Consider the following 22,264-nt stretch of genomic DNA (forward strand, 5'->3'; position numbering starts at 1 on the left):
TTCTTAGTCTCACTAAATATACCCTTGTGGTTTAGAATAATGTGAATTTTTGAGTCCCAGGCTAATCTGTGGATCCTGATGTCCTGCATACCAACATTCCCGGTCCACTGGCCCAACTTAGTCACTTAGATTTTTCTTGAAATACAGCTTGTGGATTAATCGTCCCCTGCAGTGGCTGTTAAATAAAAGTTATGTTAGTTTAACAGTGGAAGCAAGTTGTGTGTTTTGGTGGGATTTTTCTCCAGAGAAAATACACCTGATGATAGGACTAAAAAAAGCCCCAAAACTTCCTGTCACAGAGCATCTTTCTAAACATTGATTCTTCTTGCTATGAAGATGATTAAGGGCCTGCCTGGAGCATCTCCCCTATGAGGAGAGGCTGAATAAGCTGGGGCTGTTCAGCCTTGAGAAGAGAAGACTAAGGGGGGGGATCTAATTAATGTCTATAATTATCTTAAGCATGGAATGCAGGGGGAAATGGCCAGCCCCTTTTCAGTGGTCTGTGGGGACAGGACAAGGGGCAATGGCTGCAAGTTGGAGCACAGGAAGTTCCACACCAACATGGGGAAGAACTTTTTCCCAGTGAGGGTGACAGAGCCCTGGGACAGGCTGCCCAGGGGGGTGTGGAGTCTCCTTCTGTGGAGATATTCAAGACCTGTCTGGACGCCTCCCTGTGCAATATGAGCTGGGGAGCTGCTTTGGCAGGAGGGTTGGACCCGATGATCTCTCGAGGTCCCTTCCAACCCCTACGATTCTGTGTGATTCTTTTCTGTCATTGAGGGAGCTGCTCTGTTCCATGGGGTAAAATTGATTGTACTGTGCCTGAAGGAACCACTGAGAATTTACTTGGTGTTTAACTTGTGTTGTTGTTGTGTTTAGGAACATTGATTAGAAAGCCTGTTGTGGTAGATAACGTGGGGATAATACATGGAGGCGGATGCAGTTCAGACAGCTCTGCACAGAGTGAGCATCGCTGACCAGTTCCATACATCTACCAAACTGTGCTTTGAGACTCTCCAACCTCAGCAGTGTTTGGAAAATGTGAGGAATTCTACTCTTCAGATATTTCTCATGCTTCTGTCTTCCTCAACAAAACATAAAGTTGGATATTTGCACAATAGAATAAAAGTTCTGTTTGGATTCTAACTGTAAATGACCTAAATATGGATTTGTTCGGTAGATCTGACTTCTATGATTCTATGAAAATTAGAAAAAAGGGGTTGGAAGGGACCTCAAGAGATCATTGGGTCCACCCACCCCCACCCCCCGCCAAAGCAGCTCCCCAGCTCATATTGCACAGATAGGCGTCCAGAGGGGGCTGGAATATCTCCAGAGATGGAGACTCCACACCCCCCTGGGCAGCCTGTCCCAGGGCTCTGTCACCCTCACTGGGAAAAAGTTCTTCCGCATGCTGGTGCAGAACTTCCTGTGCTCCAACTTGAGGCCATTGCCCCTTGTCCTGTCCCCACAGACCACTGAAAAGGGGCTGGCCACTTCCCCCTGCACCCCATACTTAAGATATTTATAAACATTAATAAGGTCCCCCCTTAGTCTTCTTTTCTCTAGGCTGAACAGCCCCAGCTCACTCAGCCTTTCCTCACAGGGGAGATGCTCCAGGCCCTTAATCACCTTCATAGCCTCCTCTGGACTCTCTCCAGGAGATCCCTGTCATTTTATACCAGGGAGCCCAGATATGGACACAATACTCCAGGTGGGGCCTGACCAGGGCAGAGTAGAGGGGGAGGATCACCTCCTTTGGCCTGCTGGCCACACTCCTCCTGATGCCCCCCAGGGTCCCATTGGCTCTCTTAGCCCCCAGGGCACACTGCTGGCTCATGGCCAACCTGTCATCAACCAGGACCCCCAGGTCCTTCTCCACAGAGCTCTGCTCCAGCAGGTCATCCCCCAGCCTGTACTGATTCAAGCGGGCGTTTTTTCCTTTCTTTTTTTTCTTTTCTTTTTGCTTTTTTCTTTTCTTTTTGCTTTTTCTTTTCATTTTTCTTTACTTTTTCTCTTTTTTCTTTGTTTTTTTTCCTCTGTTTTTCTTTTTTTTTTTCCATTTTTTCTCTGTTGGGATAACTCGGGGTGGGAAATGCTGATGCACCATTAGCATAGGCAGTGTTGCTAATTGTTTATCACATACATGGCCTACAAGCTTGCATGTGTTGAAAACATATTTCCAGTAAATGCTAGGTGAGGCTTTGTGTGATCAGCATTTCTGCTCATGTAATGTTCAGGTGTCCCTTGATTACCTGTATAAAACTATGTGTATGTCCTCCTATCCATGAACACTTTTGCTGAAGTGACTTGTGACATTAACATCCTGATGAAGGCAGGAAAAAGGTTGGTTCTTTGAGTTTGGTCAGGGTAACCCTGTTCATTCTGCATCCCTCACTGCCCCCCGAGTCCGCAGTATCAATGGTCCTTGCGGTTACACCTCGTGATTAATCCTTAGATTTCCATCCTTGTAACATATTTTAAGTTATGTAGTGGTATTGCGGTGAATGCAGTAGGTGAATATTGCAGGAGGCCTTTGCCTGGAACTGCTATGTAAAAAAATATAAAATCTGGCCTTAGAGCCAGGCATGCAAAACAAGCCCACTAACCCTCAGCCTACTCCTACTGTCTTGCACCTGGTGATAACCTCTGTGTTTCAAAGAAATATCACTTATTAAAGAAATAACTGCAATAGGATTCTAAGAACATTATTGGAACCACTACAATACCAAGGGAGAAGAAAAGGACTTGGATGTCTAGAATTTATATTTGTTGTTTAGAGCTTTACAGAAAGTTCCCTCATTTGGCATTGGCAGTCTGTTTGTGGATACCAGCATTTTTTAATCTCATATTCAGCCCACTTTGGGAGCAGTACTTTAAAAGCAGGCTTTACGATGCCGTTCACTGCTCTGCAGGGAAATGGGACTTCTATCTTCTGTTCTTACAATCCCTTGTCCTCCCTGCCAGCTAGACTGGAAGAGTGAAAGGAGAGCAAGAACTCTTGAGTACAAGTAGGTCGTAGATAGCTTTTGAGCTGTGGGAGTATTAGCCTTATCTTATGTGTAGCTTCTTACTCAATTTGAAGTCCTGTTGGCAGTTTTAAAATGTTCTCAGCAGTGCTGAGTGTGTGAATTTCATTTGCAGCCCAGCATCTGCTTAGTTTGGATACTTGGACTTGCATTTTGTTTGTGGACGTGTGCCTAAACTGATTTGAAATCCATGCTGTGAATGGCTGGATATAGAAAACGTTAATTCACTGTCAGGGAAATACAGAATTGAGCTATTGTCATCCATTAAAGCTTGATTTTGCACAGCTTTTTCCACACAAATGATATTTGAATGCTTTAGAAGTAAATAATACTGAAGGGGTAAGGAGGCATTTTCAGTAAACGTAGCAAGCAGAAAGAGTATTCCTCTTCACAGAAACTGGGTTGTCAGATGAAAGATTACAGAAAGGTGTTTGTGTTTGAGGTAGGCTGATAGGAGGCAGTGCTCTTCCTATAGATCACAAGATAATTGAAAAATAACGCATAGCAAAAGATAACAAACTGTGACAAAACAAAGCCATTGATTCTGAGTAGAACCAAATCTGCACCACTGTTTCCGTGTTTCAGGTCAGAAATAAAATCTGCCCTTGACTGGAAGGGAAGGTCTTGGAATGTTTTCAATTAACACACCGTTTTGTCATCTTGCAGAGCATTTCTGTGTAGCATTTGATTAGCTACTATGAGCTTACTATACAGTGATAACGGCTGTGGAGCCCGAGACGGGGACAGAGGCTGCTGTGCAGCCATGGCCAGTGCCTGCAGCGTGGGAGCTAAAGAAGACAGCGTGAGCGTCAGCAGTGGGACTGGAAACCCTGCGAGTTCCTTCACAGAAGAAACACAAGGGTACGATGTGGAGTTTGATCCACCCTTGGAAAGCAAATACGAATGTCCAATCTGTTTGATGGCACTTCGGGAAGCCGTGCAGACACCCTGTGGACACCGATTCTGCAAAGGCTGCATTGTCAAATCAATAAGGTAAAGGAGAATTTATAGAAGTTGCTTGTAAGAAGAAATTAACATTTTTCAGTTTCAGGGCAGTTTACAGGCAGTGTAAACTGAGTAGAACTCTGTAAGGTGCATTACCAATGAGTGCTGATAGAAATCTGACAATTGGTAATTCATTAGAGATGTTTTCTAATAAACACAGTGTATGGCCAGAATGTCATGGGTGTGGAGGTTGCATGAACTGTGGATATTTTGCCTTTTATACAAGTTTACCCAGGTTATGGATCGAGAGATTAGATTGAGGAAACTTAATATTTTTAGAAGTAGCCAAAGCTTCCAAATAAATTCCTTTTTCATCCCAGGATTGTAAAACCTGTCTCTTCCCTATGACTGTTTCTCTTGGTAACTACAGACAACATGATTTCTTGGTGCATGGCAATTTGTGCTTTCAGTTCTTCCCTTGAAGTCAGCTGTTTCGTTGCTGAACTGGAAGAGAGAATGTAATGAGGGAATAGGCTCAGACAAAGTGTTGAGAGAGGAAACTAGGGGGCATTTAGGGGAGTGGGAATGAGATGAACACAAGCATAGGCTGGGCTCATAAAAACTGATGAAGGGTGTCCTTCCCTCAAACCAGGAATACAGTTATTAGTGTCAGCGATTATTGAAACACATTGATAGAACACTAGATGTTATGCTGTAGGGTTTTTCCTACTCAGCACAAGCCAGGTTACTTTCTTGTCAATGGCTCACCAAAGTATTACAACATTTGAGCTAGGAATCTAAATATTAATTCTTTGTGACCTACACATGGAAGTGATTTGTTTCCAACCTTACTTTGCACACCTTTTGTGTAAAGATCATCAAACTGTCTTTCCTGTTACCATAAAATGTTGTTTTCCCCAGACATTTAGTTTTAGCATGCAAAATAGACAGTGCTGTCTTGATTGGTTTTATCTGCATCAGCCAGGTGCACAGAAGGCAGCAAAGAAACCCAAACATGAACCTGTCAGCTTTGACTGTCATCCAGTTCCCCAGGCACAAGCACTTGGCTTCACTATCCAGCCTTTGCACATTCCAACCTAAATTCTTTCAGGAGGTTAATGTACATAATTTTATGCATGCTTGGAAGCATTGAGTTAGATGTTTGTACTAATAAAGGCCATTAAATTTTGGAATTCCATACTTGGTGTCTCTCTGCTTGATCTGTTTGTTGGGAGTAACAGTTTTTAATGTTACTCTTCAACTTGGTGTTTATGGAAGAAAGAACAGAAATCATTAAACCTTCTCATGGGAGTATGGTGTCTATAAATCCTGAAGGTAAATTAGTTGGCGCTGAGCTTTAGAAATGTCTGCTTATGGATAATTTCAAAGACGACAGAATTCCTAGGGTGAAAAGTGAGGGGAAAATGACTAAACTCAAGATTACAAAAAACAGGTGTCTCGTTTCCAGTATTTCGGATCCTTATCAGCTAAGGTGTCTTGTTTTCTCATCCTTCTGCTGATGAGCTGCACAGTTACAGTCCTTGGTTAGAGTTTACCACAAGACTGAGTGAGGAACTGCAGTGAATGTGTGCTCATAATGCAACATCACATAGCAGGTAGAGAAACTTCCTTCTTAAACCCCAGGCATGGGAAATGGTTTCTCTTCCTTTTTAAATTAACAGAGCATTTGTGCTACTCAGAGTCTTAGATCTGCAAGTAGCTTCAGTGATCAGAAGCTTTTGCTGCTTTTACACCCTTTCCTTATTTTACTTTATTTCTGTAGATGTGTCGACTGCTTTAGTTTAATAGTAACACGGGTAGAAAGCACCTTTCATCTTGGAAGCTACAGATCGTAACAGATATTTCATTGATACTCAGTGTTCCCCTTGTTCCCCACTGCAATACAAGTTTGAGTGCTTGTGAAAGCAGAGCAGAGGACTTACAGTGCCAGGCTGTCTGGATCCCTGAAGGGCTGAATTTCATGCATGATTGGGTTCCATGGATCAAGCTGTTGATACGGAGTATGTAGTGTCTGTAACACCATATTGATTGGTATCATTGAGAAGCTTCTAGAGAACTAAGAAAATGGAAAGTGACTTTTACATTCTCTAATTACTGGGGTTTTTTCATTAAGTGATTATCACAGCCTTTATCTGTCAGGACAGAAATGCTTCTGTTTGTTCCTTATTTCCCCACTGTGCAGCTCAAGTGAACACAGAAATTAAGGATTTTAAATGATAAAGCATGGATGAGCAGTTCTTGAGTAATTGCTTCTTGTGACTTACACAAACAATTGTACTTGTCCATGTTGAAGTTGTGGCTGCAACTAGAAATTTTTTTTTTTTTTTTTTTAAAAGCCTGTAAAGCCTGGAGCCTTAGATCTTACAGTGTGAGGGACAAGATTAGACCAGATGGATCACAGTAAAGGTTTGCCTCCCAGAAAGTCTTGGCATCATTTGAAATGAAGCTGTCTGAAGTGCTTTGTGAGTCACAGTAGCGAAGAAGCTTATCTGCCAAAGCAACTACAAATAATAATTTGCAAATGTTGCTGCCTACAGAGTACTTGATTAGGAATTTTAGGAGAACCAAGTTCAGATGCACTAGCTAATTAAATTTCACTCTCTGTATCTTAGGTCAAAGCTGATTTAGGGCTTACAGTAGAGCCTGCCACATGTCAGAACTATCAGAGAAACTGAACTATGAGCTGACAAGGGCAGCAAGGAAAACTTTGGGTGGTAGCAGTTCATCAAGCAGTCAGCAAGGCTGCAGTTAAAGTGTATACCAACTGTTTTATGTTCTAGGCGAAACTACTCCATTATTAAAATCAAAGAGCAGGTTTTTCTCTTCAAACAACTTTTTTTCTGGCTTTGTTTTTCATACCTATATTTTGATTTAAAGGGAAATTACAGGAGTATTCATCACAGATGATTGTGGGCACCACAGTTCAATGTGATAGCTAATGCCAGCATCAGAAAGCCTCCACTGTAATTAATGTAAATTAGAAGTGAAGTGCAAAACTCACTTCTGTGATAGCCAATGTATGGCAGCATCTTTGTAGATGGATCTAAGCAGCCTTTTAAACACAATCCAAATACTTGTAAACAGTGTTTGAAGTCTAATATACTACAGTAAGTTACTGCTTTTTACTTACTATAATCACTATATCCATTATTATACCCTTTATTAGTTAGTTAAACTGGGGATCTGCTAATCATTCTTGAAAATTAATTTGTTGTAGGCTATTGCTATACTTTATTAGCTTTTCTGTGTAGAAATAAGGCTGCTGTGTTAGCAGGCCTACCCAACTGTGTTACACTCCACTGAACAGACTGGTTGCAACCACCTTAGACCTGTGAAGACTGATTTCCTGTAGGTTGCCTGTAAAGTGAGGAAACATTTCTGCCCTGTGAGAAAGATCAGCTTGCTGATCATAGCTCAGGGAACTATGAAACAAAACAGCACGCTAGGTATTTTCTTCTTTCCACTTGTTTAGGAGTGTGTCTATCAGACTTGTGGCAAGCAAGCTCTTGTAAACCAAACCTAGGACAGGAAGTTCATTGTCTCTTTCTGAAGTCTCAGCTTTACCCCCACTTCCTCTAGCTGCCTTGCTGATGAAGGAGTTGCTGAGCAATTAATTCCTTTTCCAAAAAAGTACATAAATACCCTCCTGGTCTCCACAGCCCACTAGGTTCTACTTCCCCTCATGCTTGTAACCAGTGACAGTGATCTGGCCTTTTGATCTCTGCACCACAAGTACTCCCTGACATTTTTCCAACCCATTTTTTTCCATGTTATTGCTGTTTCCATTAGCGCTTTGGTTCAGAAGCTTTGATCCCTCATGCCTCTAACTGTATTATTTTATTGTCAATATATATGTTGACCAGCTTCTTTAAGAAATGAGTTGATACTGGATATTTTTTAAGGAAAACTTGGCAGAGGTGAAACCTTTTTTACACCGTTTCTTGTGTTTAAATGGAGGTAGGCAGAACCTATTGAAGTGGAACGTGCTGTTATGTCTCTTCAGCAAGTTGCATGTGCCCATGTTCCAAAATTTCAACAGTTATCACTGACTTCCAGTCTGTTTGCTGTTAAAACGCCTTCAGATGCAACACCCAGTTCCAAACCCAGTGTAGTATTCAGAGTTAGCAGTGATTTTTGTGTCTGGAATTTTGTCTCCTTTATATAAATAAATAAATTGAATGATAACCAACTGATCAAATGGTTGTATAGCAAAACCAGCATAAGGGGCTATATGAAAAGTAATGACAAATAGATTAAGTGAATCTGGAAGAAAAAACAGCACATGTTTTTTGCTGCTTCTCTCAGCTGTGGTCACCTTGGCAATTATAAGGTGAGAAAGAAAGAAAGAAGGTCCAAGAATCTTTAAAGATTGTTTTGAAATAGTATGTGAAATATTTTTTAATGGTTGAGCTATGTGAAGTACTTCCAGAAGTAGGACTGTAAATTCTTAATTTGTTTGCATCCTCCTCAAAAGTGTCTATCATGGCATTTGTCCAAATAAAAACTACTGAGTTCCAAAAGAGCTGTGGTCCCAGTCATGCCACCTCTAGTGAAATTTGCTTTACTGTTAATTTCTCTGATGTATATTGCATACTTTCTGGTAATTGCCATGTAAATGCCATTGTTTTCAAAGACTTTCTTAATATGTTATAATTTGGCCACTAATGTCTTGCTAGTGTCAAAATATTGTAACTGAAGAGCAAAGGAAGCTTGGAATCTTCATTTTGGTTTCTTTTCTTTCTGCATTGTAGAGACGCAGGTCACAAATGTCCGGTAGACAATGAAATTCTGCTTGAAAATCAGCTTTTTCCTGACAACTTTGCTAAACGGGAAATTCTGTCCTTGACGGTCAAGTGTCCCAACAAGGGCTGCAGTATGAAGATGGAGCTGAGACATTTAGAGGTGAGAATAAGTTTGGAAAATAGGGAACCTTGTTTTCATGGACAAGTAAAAATTTTATGTTGATTCAGGGCATTGTTCATTCAAGACTCTGGCTACACATGTTTGGTGTTTGATGAGTCTTTAATTAAGCAATTCCCAAGGCAAAATCATAATGCATGAAAATTGTACTAACTCAGCTTTGTCTTTACAATCATTCCTGCTTGTCTTTGGTCAGCCTGGGAGCTTGACACAAGTTCCCTAAAGTCAGTTTAATATTCCCTCAAAAGCAGCTAGATCTACTAGTTGAAATAATTACTTTGGAAGATAATATAGCAAGTTAGAAGGATAAACATAAAGCTGCATTTTTAAAGCTCTGAATGCATGAAGTTCTGAGCATAAGTGTATAAGGAGATGCTGCAGTGAAGGAAAGATTGCTATTTGTTCTCCTGCACTGTGTTTTACGTTGACAATAGATGAAGGCCATAGTACCTGTTTGTAGTATCAATTTCCTTTTTTGTTCATGTTCAGGAACACCAGTTGCAGTGTGATTTTTCCACTGTGGAATGCCCCCAGTGCCAAGGAACCTTCCAGAAGAACCATCTAAAAGAGCACATGACGCAGGGATGTCCGAGGCGTCAAGTCTGTTGCCCAAACTGTGCCACGTCTATGGCCTATGAAGATAAAGAGGTACTTAGGGGGAGTCCCAGATTTGCAGTCTTTATTCACACTGGTTTACTTGGAAATGGAACATCAGTTGAAATCATTTCATTTAAAAAAGTAGTTTTCATCTAGGAGAGCTGTCTGTGCTGCACAGGTGAGAAGCAGCAAAATCAGGACATTCGTGAAGAGCAGGTAAAAGCTGGGGAGAGGACTGTGCTTAAATACAAACTTCTTCGGAACCCTGTGGAGTGAAAAGGCTTGTGCAAGAGCTGCTGGGTTTTGGCCTTGCTGTCAGAGAGGCTGGGATCTGCTGCTGAAGTAACACGCAGACCAGTATTTATGCTTACAGGTTTTATGCCTGGCAGACAGGATGGTTCAGAAGAAGCATCTTTTGGCATTATCTGTTAATGCACAAGGCCAAGATCACTTCTGAATTCTTTTCTTGGCTCTGCATTTTTACTTGGGTGAGACTAAGGATAGCCCATTCCTTGTTGAGCTTTTATTTCTTTATCTGTATATGGATGTATTATCTCAAGGGCTATTAATTTTATGATATCATATTGTGATTTGTGAAACAAAAATACTCCATATAGTCCAATAATACAAAAGACTTTTTTATATAGTTCCACTACAATTGAACGGGAATTTCAGAAACTTTTGGGTAAATTCAGACTCCTTTGGACCATAAAAGCTTTAGGGAATAAAATTAGCTCTAACTTTTTGTGTGTCTTGTATGAATCCAGGAAAAAACAGTAATTATAAGAAACATACAATTCAGGGTAAGGGTAAGCCTGTGTTTCATGCTTGCGTACAGCTAAATGCAAAAGTTGAAATGTAAATAAAAATTTCATGTCTTATCAGAGGTGATTTGCACTCTTTTAGATTGTGAAACTTTATTGATTCTTTCTTTCCTCTCTTTTTCTCTATTTAATATCTAAGCTTCATGACCAAACCTGCCCGCTTGCCAATGTGTTTTGTGAATATTGCAACACAATGCTCATCAGAGAGCAGGTAAGGGACCACCTTTCTCTGTGTTTAATCTTAATCAGGTGTTTGGTATTTACACTGCTGCTTTAATCTGAAATTAAACTTGAAGAAACAGTTTGTCTACTAGCTAATAAATGTTTACCTTTCTTGCTCTGGAAGTGTTGCATTCTATATGGGTGTAATACTCTTAAATGCTGCGCCAGCTTGCAAATGCAGTCTGGTAAACCTCTGTAGGATTTTTGGCTCTAAATCACATTGTTCAGGTATAATGTTTCTCGACAAGAGGTCATGCTGCATGTTTTTGATCTTGAACTAAGGTTAAAGAATACCAAACAGCTGCTACTGGTCGTGGCTGCCATTAGAGGACAAAGCTTTCATTTGGGCAGAGAGGGTGAGAGTATATGCAATTGGAAAGCCACTGCTGAAAAGTAGTATTTTGGGATGCCATGGCAAGGTTTTAGTAGTGGAGGGGACTTCTGTAAGAAGCTGCTAAAAGCTTCCCCTGGGTCCAGCAGAGCCAGTACCAGCCAGCTCCAAGATGGACCTGCTGCTGATCAAGGCCAAGCCAATCGGTGACAATGGTAGTGCCTCTGTGATAGTATTTTAAGAAGGAACAAAAACTGCATGCAGCAGCTTTTTTTGCAGCCAGAGAAAAAATCTGAGAAGATGTGAGAAACTCTGCAGACATCAAGGTCAGTGAAGAAGGGGGAGGGGAGGTGCTTCAGGCACCGGAGCAGAGATTCCCCGCAGCCTATGGAAAAGACCACAGTGAATCAGGCTGTCCCTGGAGCCCATGGGAGATAATGGGGAGTAAAGATCCCACCTGAAGCTCATTGCAGACCCTGTGATGGAGCAGGTGAAGGATGCTATGACCCTGTAGGAAGCCTGTGCTGGAGCAAGCTCTTGGAAGGACCTGTCACCCCTGGAGAGAGGAGCCTATGCCAGAGCAGGTTTGCTGGCAGGACTTATGATGCCAGGGGTGAACCATGCTGGAGCAGTCTGTTCCTGAAGGTCTGCGCTCCATGGAAGAGACTGACACTGGAGCAGTTGATGAAGAACTGAAGCCCCTGTGGGAAGAACTCACTTTGGAGAAGTTCACAGAGGACTCTCTTCCATGAGAGGGACCCCACGCTGGAGCAGGGGAAGAGTGAGGAGTCTTGCCCCTGAGGAGGAAGGAGTGTCAGAGAGCATGTGTGATGAACTGACCACAATCCCCACTCCCCATCCCTCCTTGTGCTGCTTTGCAGGGGAGGAGGAAGAGAAATTGTGAATAATATTGAGCCTGGGAAGAAGGGAGGGGTGGAGGGGAGGTGGTTTAAGATTTGGTTTTATTTCTCATTATCCTACTCTCTTTTGATTGGGTAATAAATTAGATTCACTTTATTCCTTGTTAGGTCTGTCTTGCCCATGACGGTAATTGCTGAATGATGTCTCCCTGTCCTTATCTCCACCCACGGAGACTTTCAGTAGATATTTTCTCCCCATCCACCTGTAATGGGGGTCAACCCACTACCAGCAGCTATATGTAATTCACTATGAACTTGTAAATGCTGGTTGGACTTTTCCTTGCCCATTACTCTAGTGTAATAGCCATTAGTATTTCTTCTATTCAGTAATAACTTCATTGACAGGAGAATTATAGACATTGGATTTGCAGCCTATCCTTGTTTGATTGCCATGGCAATTATGTTGATGACCTGGCTTAAAATAAAGAATGATCTTGTCAAAGTGGAGAAATACACTGAAAACCCAATTGAGTTCAGTAACAAGAGCACAAATTAGTGGTTAGGTAGAATAATGAACTGCAAAAAATAGGGAATAGAGAATGCTAAAGTAGGTAATGGTTTAGAATTAATGGATGAACTATATTTAGCATGTGTTCTACTTCATCATGGTATTTAAATGATGCAGGCATACTGGGTTATATAAACAGGTATTTTGCCCGTGAAACCCAGAAATATCCGTTGTTCTGTGTAGGGCTGAAGCTGAAGCTGTCCAACTTCTGAGGTGGGGCTGAATAAGGAGGATCCAGAGCAGTGAGATAGTTTGGTCTGGAAAACAAAAGAATATTTTGAGGAGATGGATAATGGAGGATGAACTTGTATATGCAAGTAATGCCTCAGAAGGGAAGGAAATGGGACTGTGATCTAGCTTGAGGATAGCCTAGAAACAAAGAGTATTGATTCTAGCAAGAAAACCTGAATGCTTTCTGATGATTAACATAAGAACAAAGGCAAGGAAATTGTTAAAGTACATAAAAGGAGGATTTGGAACTTTTATCATCAGCCAACATTTTTGTTCAAAACACTGTATTTGATGAAATTATATAGGTATAAACTGATCTGATTCCAGGTACCTATTCAGAGTCCATCCAGCCATGTTCTTTGAGGATGTTATAAAAGAATACTCTTAATGGAAAAATTAATTTTGAATCTGATTTGTTTTAGATGCCTAACCATTATGACAATGATTGTCCCACTGCTCCGGTGCCATGTTTTTACAGTGCCTTTGGGTGTCCTGAAAAGGTAAACCTTTTATCGGAGCCATGGATTGCAGACCTTCTGCATGGTTTTGTCCAGGGTTGTTTTAATATATGTATTTTCCTATTCTTGTCTCATTTACCAGCCCAAATCCTCAGTGATTTGGGTTTGGGGGTTTGTTTGGGTTTTTTTGGAGGTATCTTAACTCTTAAACTCTACATATTGATACATTGCCTTTCAGAAATATTTTTCAAATTTAAAAACTCTGAATTACTTCTTTGATGAACTTCACGTCAATAAAGTAGCTTCTAGCATTTCTTCTTATGTTGTGAACAAATAACAGGTATGACTGGTCGGTAAAGAAAACCCATCAGTGCTTTACGTTTTATTGAATGCTAAAATGATTTAATATGAAGGTTCTTATTGCTTATCTGTAGTCATTTAATACATCTGAAAAATGGTTCTTTTCACTTCCTCCTTTCCATGTCAGTTCTCGTACACCTTTGGTACTGTGGGATGTTTTAGCCAACCAGTGAATACAGTGCTGATTTAAATGTAGAAAAAATACTGCCTGTATCACTAACACTTATTCACCCTGTCACTAGTTTGAGATGAACAACTCTTGCCCAGTGGCACGTGAAAGTCTTTTTTCGTTTGTCATAACAGTGACCTTAAATTCGGAGCCCTCCTTTGGTAAAAGTGCTGCTTTGTCACATCACCTGCCTTTGGTTCAGAGTCAGTTTTTCTCACACGAGAGAAGCAATTAGTTGTTTGGCCTTCTTCAGAGCTGCATTTAAGATGTGAGCGCAGGTAATTGCTGATCCGTTCCTAATGCCACATCTCTTAAATTCTAGATGCAAAGGAATGAGCTGGCACGACACATGCAGGAGTTCACTCAGGTTCACATGAGAATGATGGCTCAGAGCTTTCAAAACATCAGTGTTACTGCTACAAACCCTGTGCCCTTCATCAATGGCCTGCCCTTTGAGCCCACCCTCTTACACGTGTCACATGCCCCGTACGATTGTAACCCAGAAGTTGAAAACTTCAAAGAAACTATTCAGCAGTTGGAAGGTCGCCTGGTGAGACAGGATCACCAAATCAGAGAGCTCATTGCTAAGATGGAGACTCAGAACACTCACGTGGCGGAACTCAAGCGCACTATCCGAAGTTTGGAGGGGAAGATCACTGAAATGGAGGCACAGCAATGTAATGGTATTTATATCTGGAAGATTGAGAACTTCAGTGGACTTCAGAAAGCCCAGGAAGAAGAGCGACCTGTTGTGATACACAGTCCCGGCTTCTATACTGGAAAGCCGGGCTACAAGCTGTGTTTGCGCCTGCATATCCAATTACCGAGCGCTCAGCGTTGTGCTAATTATATATCTCTGTTTGTCCACACTATGCAAGGAGAATATGACAGCCATTTGCCTTGGCCTTTCCAAGGCACTATTCGACTTTCTATTTTGGATCAGTCAGAAGGCCCTGAACGGCAGAATTGTGAAGAAATAATGGAAGCCAAGCCGGAGTTGTTAGCCTTCCAGAGACCGACAATTCACCGCAATCCAAAAGGCTTTGGTTATGTGACTTTCATGCACCTGCAGAACTTGAGACAAAGAACCTACGTGAAGGATGATACCCTCCTGGTGCGCTGCGAGGTTGTGACACGCCTGGATTTGAACAGTCTCCGCAGGGAAGGATTTCAGTCTCGCAGCACTGATGGAAACCTGTAACCTGCAAGTCTTAACCAGAGGAATGGAGCCACTAGTCATGTTCTTCCACAGCAGATTACAAGTGTGCTTCATCGTCCCTACAGCCTGCATTTTGTAAAAGATCATAGTTGCCACCATAGTGATCTTCACCTGAGCAGAACTTTGTTGCTGATAGATTATTTTACTGTTTTTTTCTCTCTCTGAGGTCACGTGTTTGAGTATTTGGTATTTGTTGTGGCTTAGGCCCAGCTGCAGCTGAGCACTGCACGGCTGCTCACTCCCCACTCCTTGCCCTCGGTGGGACGGGGAGGAAGATGGGGGACAAAGGCAAACTTCCTGGGTTGCGGTAAGGACAGTTTGCTGGGGCAGCACAGGGAGAGGGAAAGAACAGCAGCCAGACTTTAATACAACATGGAAAACTGCTGATACACAGTGTAGTTTCTCACCAACAGCCGCACGCTCAGACCTGTCCTGAAGCTGGACCATCTCCAAGCTGCATGTCCTGGAAGCACACTGCCTCTCCCCGGCTATCTCCCTTTTATACCAAGCCTGATGTCCTATGGGCCAGAATACCCCCTTTGGTTAGTTTAGGTCACCTGTCCTGGGTGTGTCCCATCCCAGCTTCTGGTGAAAATGAACCCTTTCCTAGCTGAGCGTTGTTTTAAAGTAATAAGCTGCCTCTGTAGCAAGCTAACTAAATGAAGTGTTGTGCACCACAACTACCTACAGGAAGGTCCTGTTGAAGGACCTGTACATCTCAGCTTGGTAAGACTTAGGTCATATTAGAAAAGACCAGTAAATCTTTTTGCCTCAGTGCCTTGGAGTAGATACAGTAGCAGGGAAATAGCCAAATTAATGAAGATAGAGGGGGCTTTATTTGTTTTTCACAGAACTTGAGAGAGTTGAGGCAGTTTTTGTGTTGACTTACCTAGAATTGTGGATTGACTGTGCTCCCCTCGAAATCTGAAGTGGGGTTAAGCTTTGCTTGCATCACCTGGGGTTGAGGTATGCTTTGACCCTTCCCTCCTGTTGGAGTTACCTGTGGGAAGCTGCGTGTTCATGTAGAGCTAACACAGGTATTTCTGAAGGACGGATGTGATAGTGTTATGGAGAAGGCTGAATGACTCTGAGCTGAGTTCCCCGAAGAAATATTTGTAATGTGGTCTGAAAGTGCCCCATTAATTGTCTTTATTTTGATAAATTGTTTTGTTAAGTGTGTGCTCCAGGCCCAGAATGTCAGTCTGCCATCACCAGAGAGATAGAAGTGTAGTGTTTGAATGAGAGACCTTTGTGCTGGTGGGATCTCCTCCTCGTGCTGGACATGTTTTAGGTGCTGAGTGGATACACAACAGAAGCTATGTACTAACTAGACAGGGGTGATGCAGAATTTATTTTACTGTTACCCAAACCTGAGTTAGTACCAAAGCTGAACTTGTGCCCAGCATCTGTTCAAGTGATCTCTTGGTATTGTGACCTATGTTGTCTTCTGTGAGTTCTCAGTGGATAGCTGGCTGTATCAACATCCAGCTGCTGTGAATATTTTCTGTCCCTTTAGACAGTAGGAGCTGGGCCACCCTCAACGCTTTTGAACAGAAAATATTTTAAAGGAAAAATTGCAATCCTGATTGCTCTTAAGGAAAAAAAAGAAATATCTGGTTTCATTTAACAAACACTACGTTGACTATGTCAAGAATTCATGAGCTTCTTAATGCTGAGTGTTACTGTTCTCTGTGCTGATAGTTTGTATGCCACATACATGTTAGTTTAGAAAAGTCAAAACTGAGTAGTTCAAGTGCATTGGTGCTAAAAATTTTAATTTATGGTGGTGCTGATATAAAGTTCTGAATCTTGCCTTTTTAAAAGGAGGAAAGAAAAAAAGGTTCTTCTCATCCCATATCTTGGGTACAAAGAAGAACTAAGCTGTGCATAAGCATACCTACAGGATTTCCCCAAGCTAGTTGGGAAAAAAGTTCAGACTTCAGACACTGCAACTTAAAAGATACTGAAAAGTATTCCAAATAGTTGTCCTCATCAAAGAAATCCTGTTGGGATCATCAGTGGGGAAAGTGCATATGCTTAATATATTAAAAAGAGGCTAATGAAAGACTGCTACAGTGTATTGATTGAGGAGGATACTCTGCTGGCACAAGACTTAAAGTTCCAGGACCCAACCTACCACTTTGTTCATCGCATTCAGATGAGTAAAATTCTGTTTTTCAGATACAGCCAGATTGTGTTGTCACTACTGAAATGGCTAATGGTAAATGGCAGTCAGTCATCGACTTATTTAGTGTATCCTGTGTGTTTAGTGGACAGGTGAAGTGTATATTACTCAAAACAGGAAAATAGCTGTGCTTTAAAAGTGTCTTTTTGAACCTCTTAGTCTTCATATTGAATAGCCTCATATTATTAGCTGGATTGTTTTGGAGTGTCTTCAGTTAGATCATTTCTAGTAGTTAGTTAAATGATTCTTAACCAAGAATCTTTACTGTAGGTAAGAGTGCCCGGCCCCAGTGCAGACAGAAGGCACTGTACACTACTTCTCCAATCATTACCAAGCTATGTTAGTTATCCGTATTTTTTTGAAGATGCTCAAAAGCTACTGTTCTCCTCTTGTTTTCTTTCCTCTTAGTTTTGAGGAGGGGCAGAAGAAACACTTGTAACAGCAGAGCCTCTTCCTGCCACAATTCCTCTCTCCATCTTACTGATGTTAACAAGAATGTCCTTAGGCTGTTTTCTAACAGTTTATACCCTACAGCCACAAAGTGCATTAATACTTTCTTGACTCCTGAAGCTTTGCGTTATGAAGTGACTGTTTGCTTTGTCTGCTGGATCTGATACACTTCTGCCTGGGAGGAAACTCTGTTTGGCAGCAGGTTAAGGAGCAGAAATGATTCAGGTTAATATTGTACAATAGCACAAAACAATAAGGAATAGAAAGCTACTGCATGTATAATACTGTATTGGCCACAGTAATACAAATGCTTTATTCACTGCTGCTATTCTACTGGTTTTGTATTTTAATATTACCAAGTAGAACTCTGAGTGATGCCAAATTACTGTAATGCCAGAGTTTTACATCAGAGACTTTCAGAGCTAATTTGCTAAGTATCAGTTAAACCTTTGTAATGAAAAATTGTTAAAAGTTAATGAAATGTTTATTAATCTACCTGTTCCGTTTTCCTTTTCCCTCACCTTCCAAGCTACTCTTAATTTTAAGTGCAGTTCCAGAACTTTCTCTTACAAATAAGAACATCATCTTCAGAACAGCTAATGGAAGAACCTGTAAGTCTACATTGTTACCATCTTAACATATAGTTTTTATTACTATTACCTTTATTCAAACTTTTCTAAGCTTAGCACGAGGAGATTCACTTTCTTTGTGAAAATGTATTTTCAGTGGAACAACCCCACTTCTTTTCCCCTTCCTCAGTCAGCTCTATTCTTTTGAGAAATCACTTTACCATAATGGATTGAGGTATAATTCTTAGAACTACTTAAATAGAAGCAGAAGGGTATGCAGTGTTGAGAGTGCTCTCTAAACAGAATACAGAGAAATTAGGGAGTTTAACCAGTTTCCTGTACTCAGGAATGGGGTTTTTCAGTTCTGTAACTCTTGATGCTTTGCAGCATTGCTGGATCTCAAGAGTGATTTAGAAAGTGGCTTGGCTTCTTTTATCTTCCAAATTTCTGTTGTCTTGAACCTATTTTAAGTTAGCCACTCTTAGTATGTGTATTTGCAAGGCTGCTATGGCACAAATTTTCCAATTATAATATATTGCAGATGTTTTCTTTTTGCCTCTGAACATCTTCCCCTGCAGGGCAGGGAAAATTATTTACTGAAAATGTTGCTATGAGATGTATATGTGGGAGCTCAGATAATGTGAGATGTATAGACTTGGTTTTTTTTAAGTGGTCTCATGATATGCTCAGTCATGTTTGCTCTCAAGGGATCCGACTTGCTAGCGAAATAAGATCAGGGTGGCCTTTCTGTTCATCTTTAGAGACACTTTGACAAGAGATTATTCTGGGATCAGTGTTAGAGGTTTGCATTTGAACAGAATGAAAGTACTCCCATTCCCTTGGAAGTGTCAATAGATTGTCTAATATATTTTGTAAGTAATGCACACCTATGTTTCACAAGATTTTTAAAAATAAACTAATTAAACTGTGCACTGGACGTTGCATCTTTCTTCATATGGAAAGCTGTTTGGAAAGATTAACTGGCTGAGAGCCTCAGTCATTCTTTGGCAGCTTTCAGAGTTTGCTGGTTGTTCATGAGGAAGACTGTATCATACAGCACCAAGGCAGCAAGAAAATATATTTCAAGATTAAAAACTTGTAAGGGTGTTTGGGGCTTGTGTGGTAAGGTTTTAGTAGCAGGGGTGGGCTGCAGGAGTAGCTGGTGCAAGAAGCTGTTAAGAGTTTCCTGTACATCCACCAAAGCCAATGCCAGCTGCCTCCAATGTGGACTTTACACTGACCAACACTGTAAAGAACAGAACAGTCAAAATTGCCAAAGCTCAGCTTTTACAGGGGTCTGGATGTAGCCCCAGGATGGGGACTGCAAATCAATGCTGAGCTATAGAATCGTGCACTTCTATAAAAAGGATTTAATTGCTAAACAAAACCTGTGAACCAGAGTTTGCCTTACACGACGCCGTGAGTTTGTTACAGGCACAGCTCACCCGAGTGCTGGTGTAAGCACTTCTGCCATGAGACCATCTCTGCCCCTGTGCCACTACAGGGTAGTGCAGGACAGGTGCTGTGGCTCCAGTGTGCTGCAGGTTGCATGGAAGCAAAGGCTAAAGTTCATAAAAGCAGGGGGGGAGACGGAGCTTTCTTCACTTGTTCTATTTAACCTTCTTGACTATCAAATTGGTGTCCTAACATCCACCTCCAAGCCAGCCAGTCTCGGTCCTCGGTGTTGCAAGCTTCCATTCTTCTGCATTATTGGCCCCTCTCCCTTCTGCATGTGCTGGTGGGGGAGTTGTCAGCTGTTTGGCCAGGGGCTGCAGGTTCCATGCAGACTGCTGCTCCAGAGCTGCTCCCCTCGGGGACTGAGTGACATAACCACACACTGCTACCCACCTCTGTGGCCACATCCGGCTGTTTGTTTATTTGTCATTAAGCAAGTACAGGCTGGAGCACTGCTGCAAGATAACTCAGATAAGAAACCAAAGGGAGTTCCTCTCTCAGTAAGAGAAACAAGTGTTTGCTTTGTGGTGACCTGCTAATCTCTCTCAAGCTCAGAAGCACTCTAGATCTATTTTTAATAGCATCTGCAGAAAGGGAATCTTGGTCTCATGCTCCACACCCCCTAGCATGTACAGTATTCAAGACCTTCACCTTCTTCTGAGGTAAATGGGTGGCTTTTCCCAGACATAATATCGAATCCAGTGCAGTTAATGTCATAGAATCATAAAGGTTGGAAAAGACCTCAGAGATCAAGTCTAGCTGACTGTCTAGTATCACCACATCAATTAAACCATGTCCTGGAGTGCCCTATCTACACAGCTTCTTTTTAACACCTCTAGGGATGCAGCTTCTACCACTGTGCAGCCTACTGCAATGCCTGACCACTCTCAGTGAAAAAAATTTGCCAAATTTCCAACCTAAACCTCCCCTAGTGCAACTTGAGGCCATTTCCTCTTGTCCTTGCACTTGTTATTTGGGAGAAGAGACCAAAACCCGCATGGCTGTAACATTTTTCAGGTAGCTGTAGAGAGCAATAAGGTCTCCCCTCAGCTTCCTTTTCTCCAGGCTAAATAATCCCAGTTCCCTCAGACACTCCTTATAAAACTTGTGCTCTGAACCCTTCACCAGCTTCATTCATTGTCCTCCTCTGGACATGCTCCAGCACCTCAGAGTCCTTGTAGTGAGGGGCCCAAAACTGAACACAGCACTTGACATGTGACCTCACCTGTGCTGAGTACAGAGGTGCAACCACTTCCCTAGTCCCGCAGGCCACACTGTTTCTAATACACACCAGAATGCTGTTGGCCTTCCTGGCCACCTGGGCACACACAACTTGCCATGTTTACTGTGCCCTTACCTTTCATCCAAGTTGGTCCTAACAGCTTCCATGAGTAACGGATACGAAAGGATGCTTAGATACCTGTGTCTGTTCTGTCAATCCATTTTTAATGCTCCTGCAGATGAAGGTAGATGCAGCTGCACCTATGACCAGAAAGTCCAGATGCAGAAATAGAAGATACCAGCAATAAAGGTACGTTCACACCCACAATAACTACAAATGTCTCATGTACCTGCACGTTCCAGAAAAAAAACTTGTGTTTTTTACTGCGCAGTTAGATGTGGACTGGACAAACACGAGTTCACTGCAGCGGCTTCACAGGAAGAATGTGTTTTTTCTGGCTAAAGTCCTGACCGATGCAAAGCCAGGCCATAATATGGGGGGGGTTCTGCGCCAGCAGCGTCGAGTTGGGGAACTGGGCCTGTCTGGAAGAAATGAGTAAGATGGCTGATGAATTCTTCCCATTGCACATTCTGGTTGAAAAATCAAATCAAAACCCAACAAAACCCAACCCCAAACTCCAAACCCAGGCCCATGTGGCTCAAAGGGGAAACTGTGACACTAGTGGGAAAAATGACCAAAAGGAAACAAACTTCACTGTCACCACTGTCTCACCCTCATCTTCCTCACACCACTGAGCTTTTCGCAGATACATCTGGAAAGGGTAGTTTGACCGGGCTGGACCAAGTGGATCCTGGTGCCACCACCACCACTGTTAGAGTTTCTGAGAGCCCTAGTGACATGGAATACAAAATTTCAGTATCCACAGCCTTCCTCTTCTTCTCTTTTACTGGTTTTAATTTAGGTTTTTTTAACTAAACTTCACCACCTCCTTGCTAAAAACGGGCATCTCTGAGCACAGTGGCAGCCATTTAACGGTTACTTTAAGCTTCTCAGGGGTCAGAACGTGTGAGGTTTTGGTGCTACTTCTCAGTCTTTCCCAGTTCACAAGCAACAATAAAAACCCCCAACCCACAGACAGAACTGTCCTTGTTTCTCCTATTCTTTTTTCATTTCCTCTTGCCCACAAGGCAGCAGAGACTCTGTTTGCAGAGACTCTGTATACACCTCACTTATGTTCTATTCCAAGCAGAACCATCGCTGTTACCACTTGCCATCCCCTCTAAAGGGCTGCAACCTCCCTCATTTCAAAAAAAGTACGTGATATCATAAAAATAAATAAATAAATAAAGAGTTTTACCTTGCTATTTAATGACTGAGGAGGAGCAAGTAAAGACTGGATTGCAGCATTATGAAGATACCCTTTCTGCTCAAAACCCAAGGCCTGGCTTCACTGCCCAGTCTCTCGGTAGTCACGTTCTTCTTTGAACCTGTTTGTTCCACAGAAAGAACTGCTTGGGTTTCCCAGTCCCCCAAAGGCTGGGTTTGGCTGGGGGTTTTTCCTCTCAGAAAAGGAAAATTTCCAAAGCTGTGCAAGAAGAGACTGCAAAGCCAGAAAATAGTTTCCTTGGGTATCTGCAGTCCCAGTCTGGGCCAGTGAGCTTTCTTTTCCTT

General features: G+C 42.0%; 1 protein-coding gene across 1 annotated transcript; it reads left to right on the forward strand.

Moving 5' to 3' along the window:
- Window positions 1-3,723: 3,723 nt before the first annotated feature.
- On the forward strand, window positions 3,724-14,733 carry TRAF6 (TNF receptor associated factor 6; the record flags this gene model as incomplete). The annotated part of the gene is made up of 6 exons (XM_084263469.1): window positions 3,724-4,019; window positions 8,744-8,894; window positions 9,402-9,560; window positions 10,473-10,544; window positions 12,968-13,045; window positions 13,855-14,733. The coding sequence occupies 6 exons, from the start codon at window positions 3,724-3,726 to the stop codon at window positions 14,731-14,733; spliced, it is 1,635 nt and encodes a 544-aa protein (XP_084119595.1).
- Between the last annotated feature and the right edge of the window lie 7,531 nt (window positions 14,734-22,264).

The sequence above is a fragment of the Gallinula chloropus genome, assembly GCF_964237585.1.
Source record: "Gallinula chloropus genome assembly, chromosome: 4".
Taxonomy (NCBI): Eukaryota; Metazoa; Chordata; class Aves; order Gruiformes; family Rallidae; genus Gallinula; species Gallinula chloropus.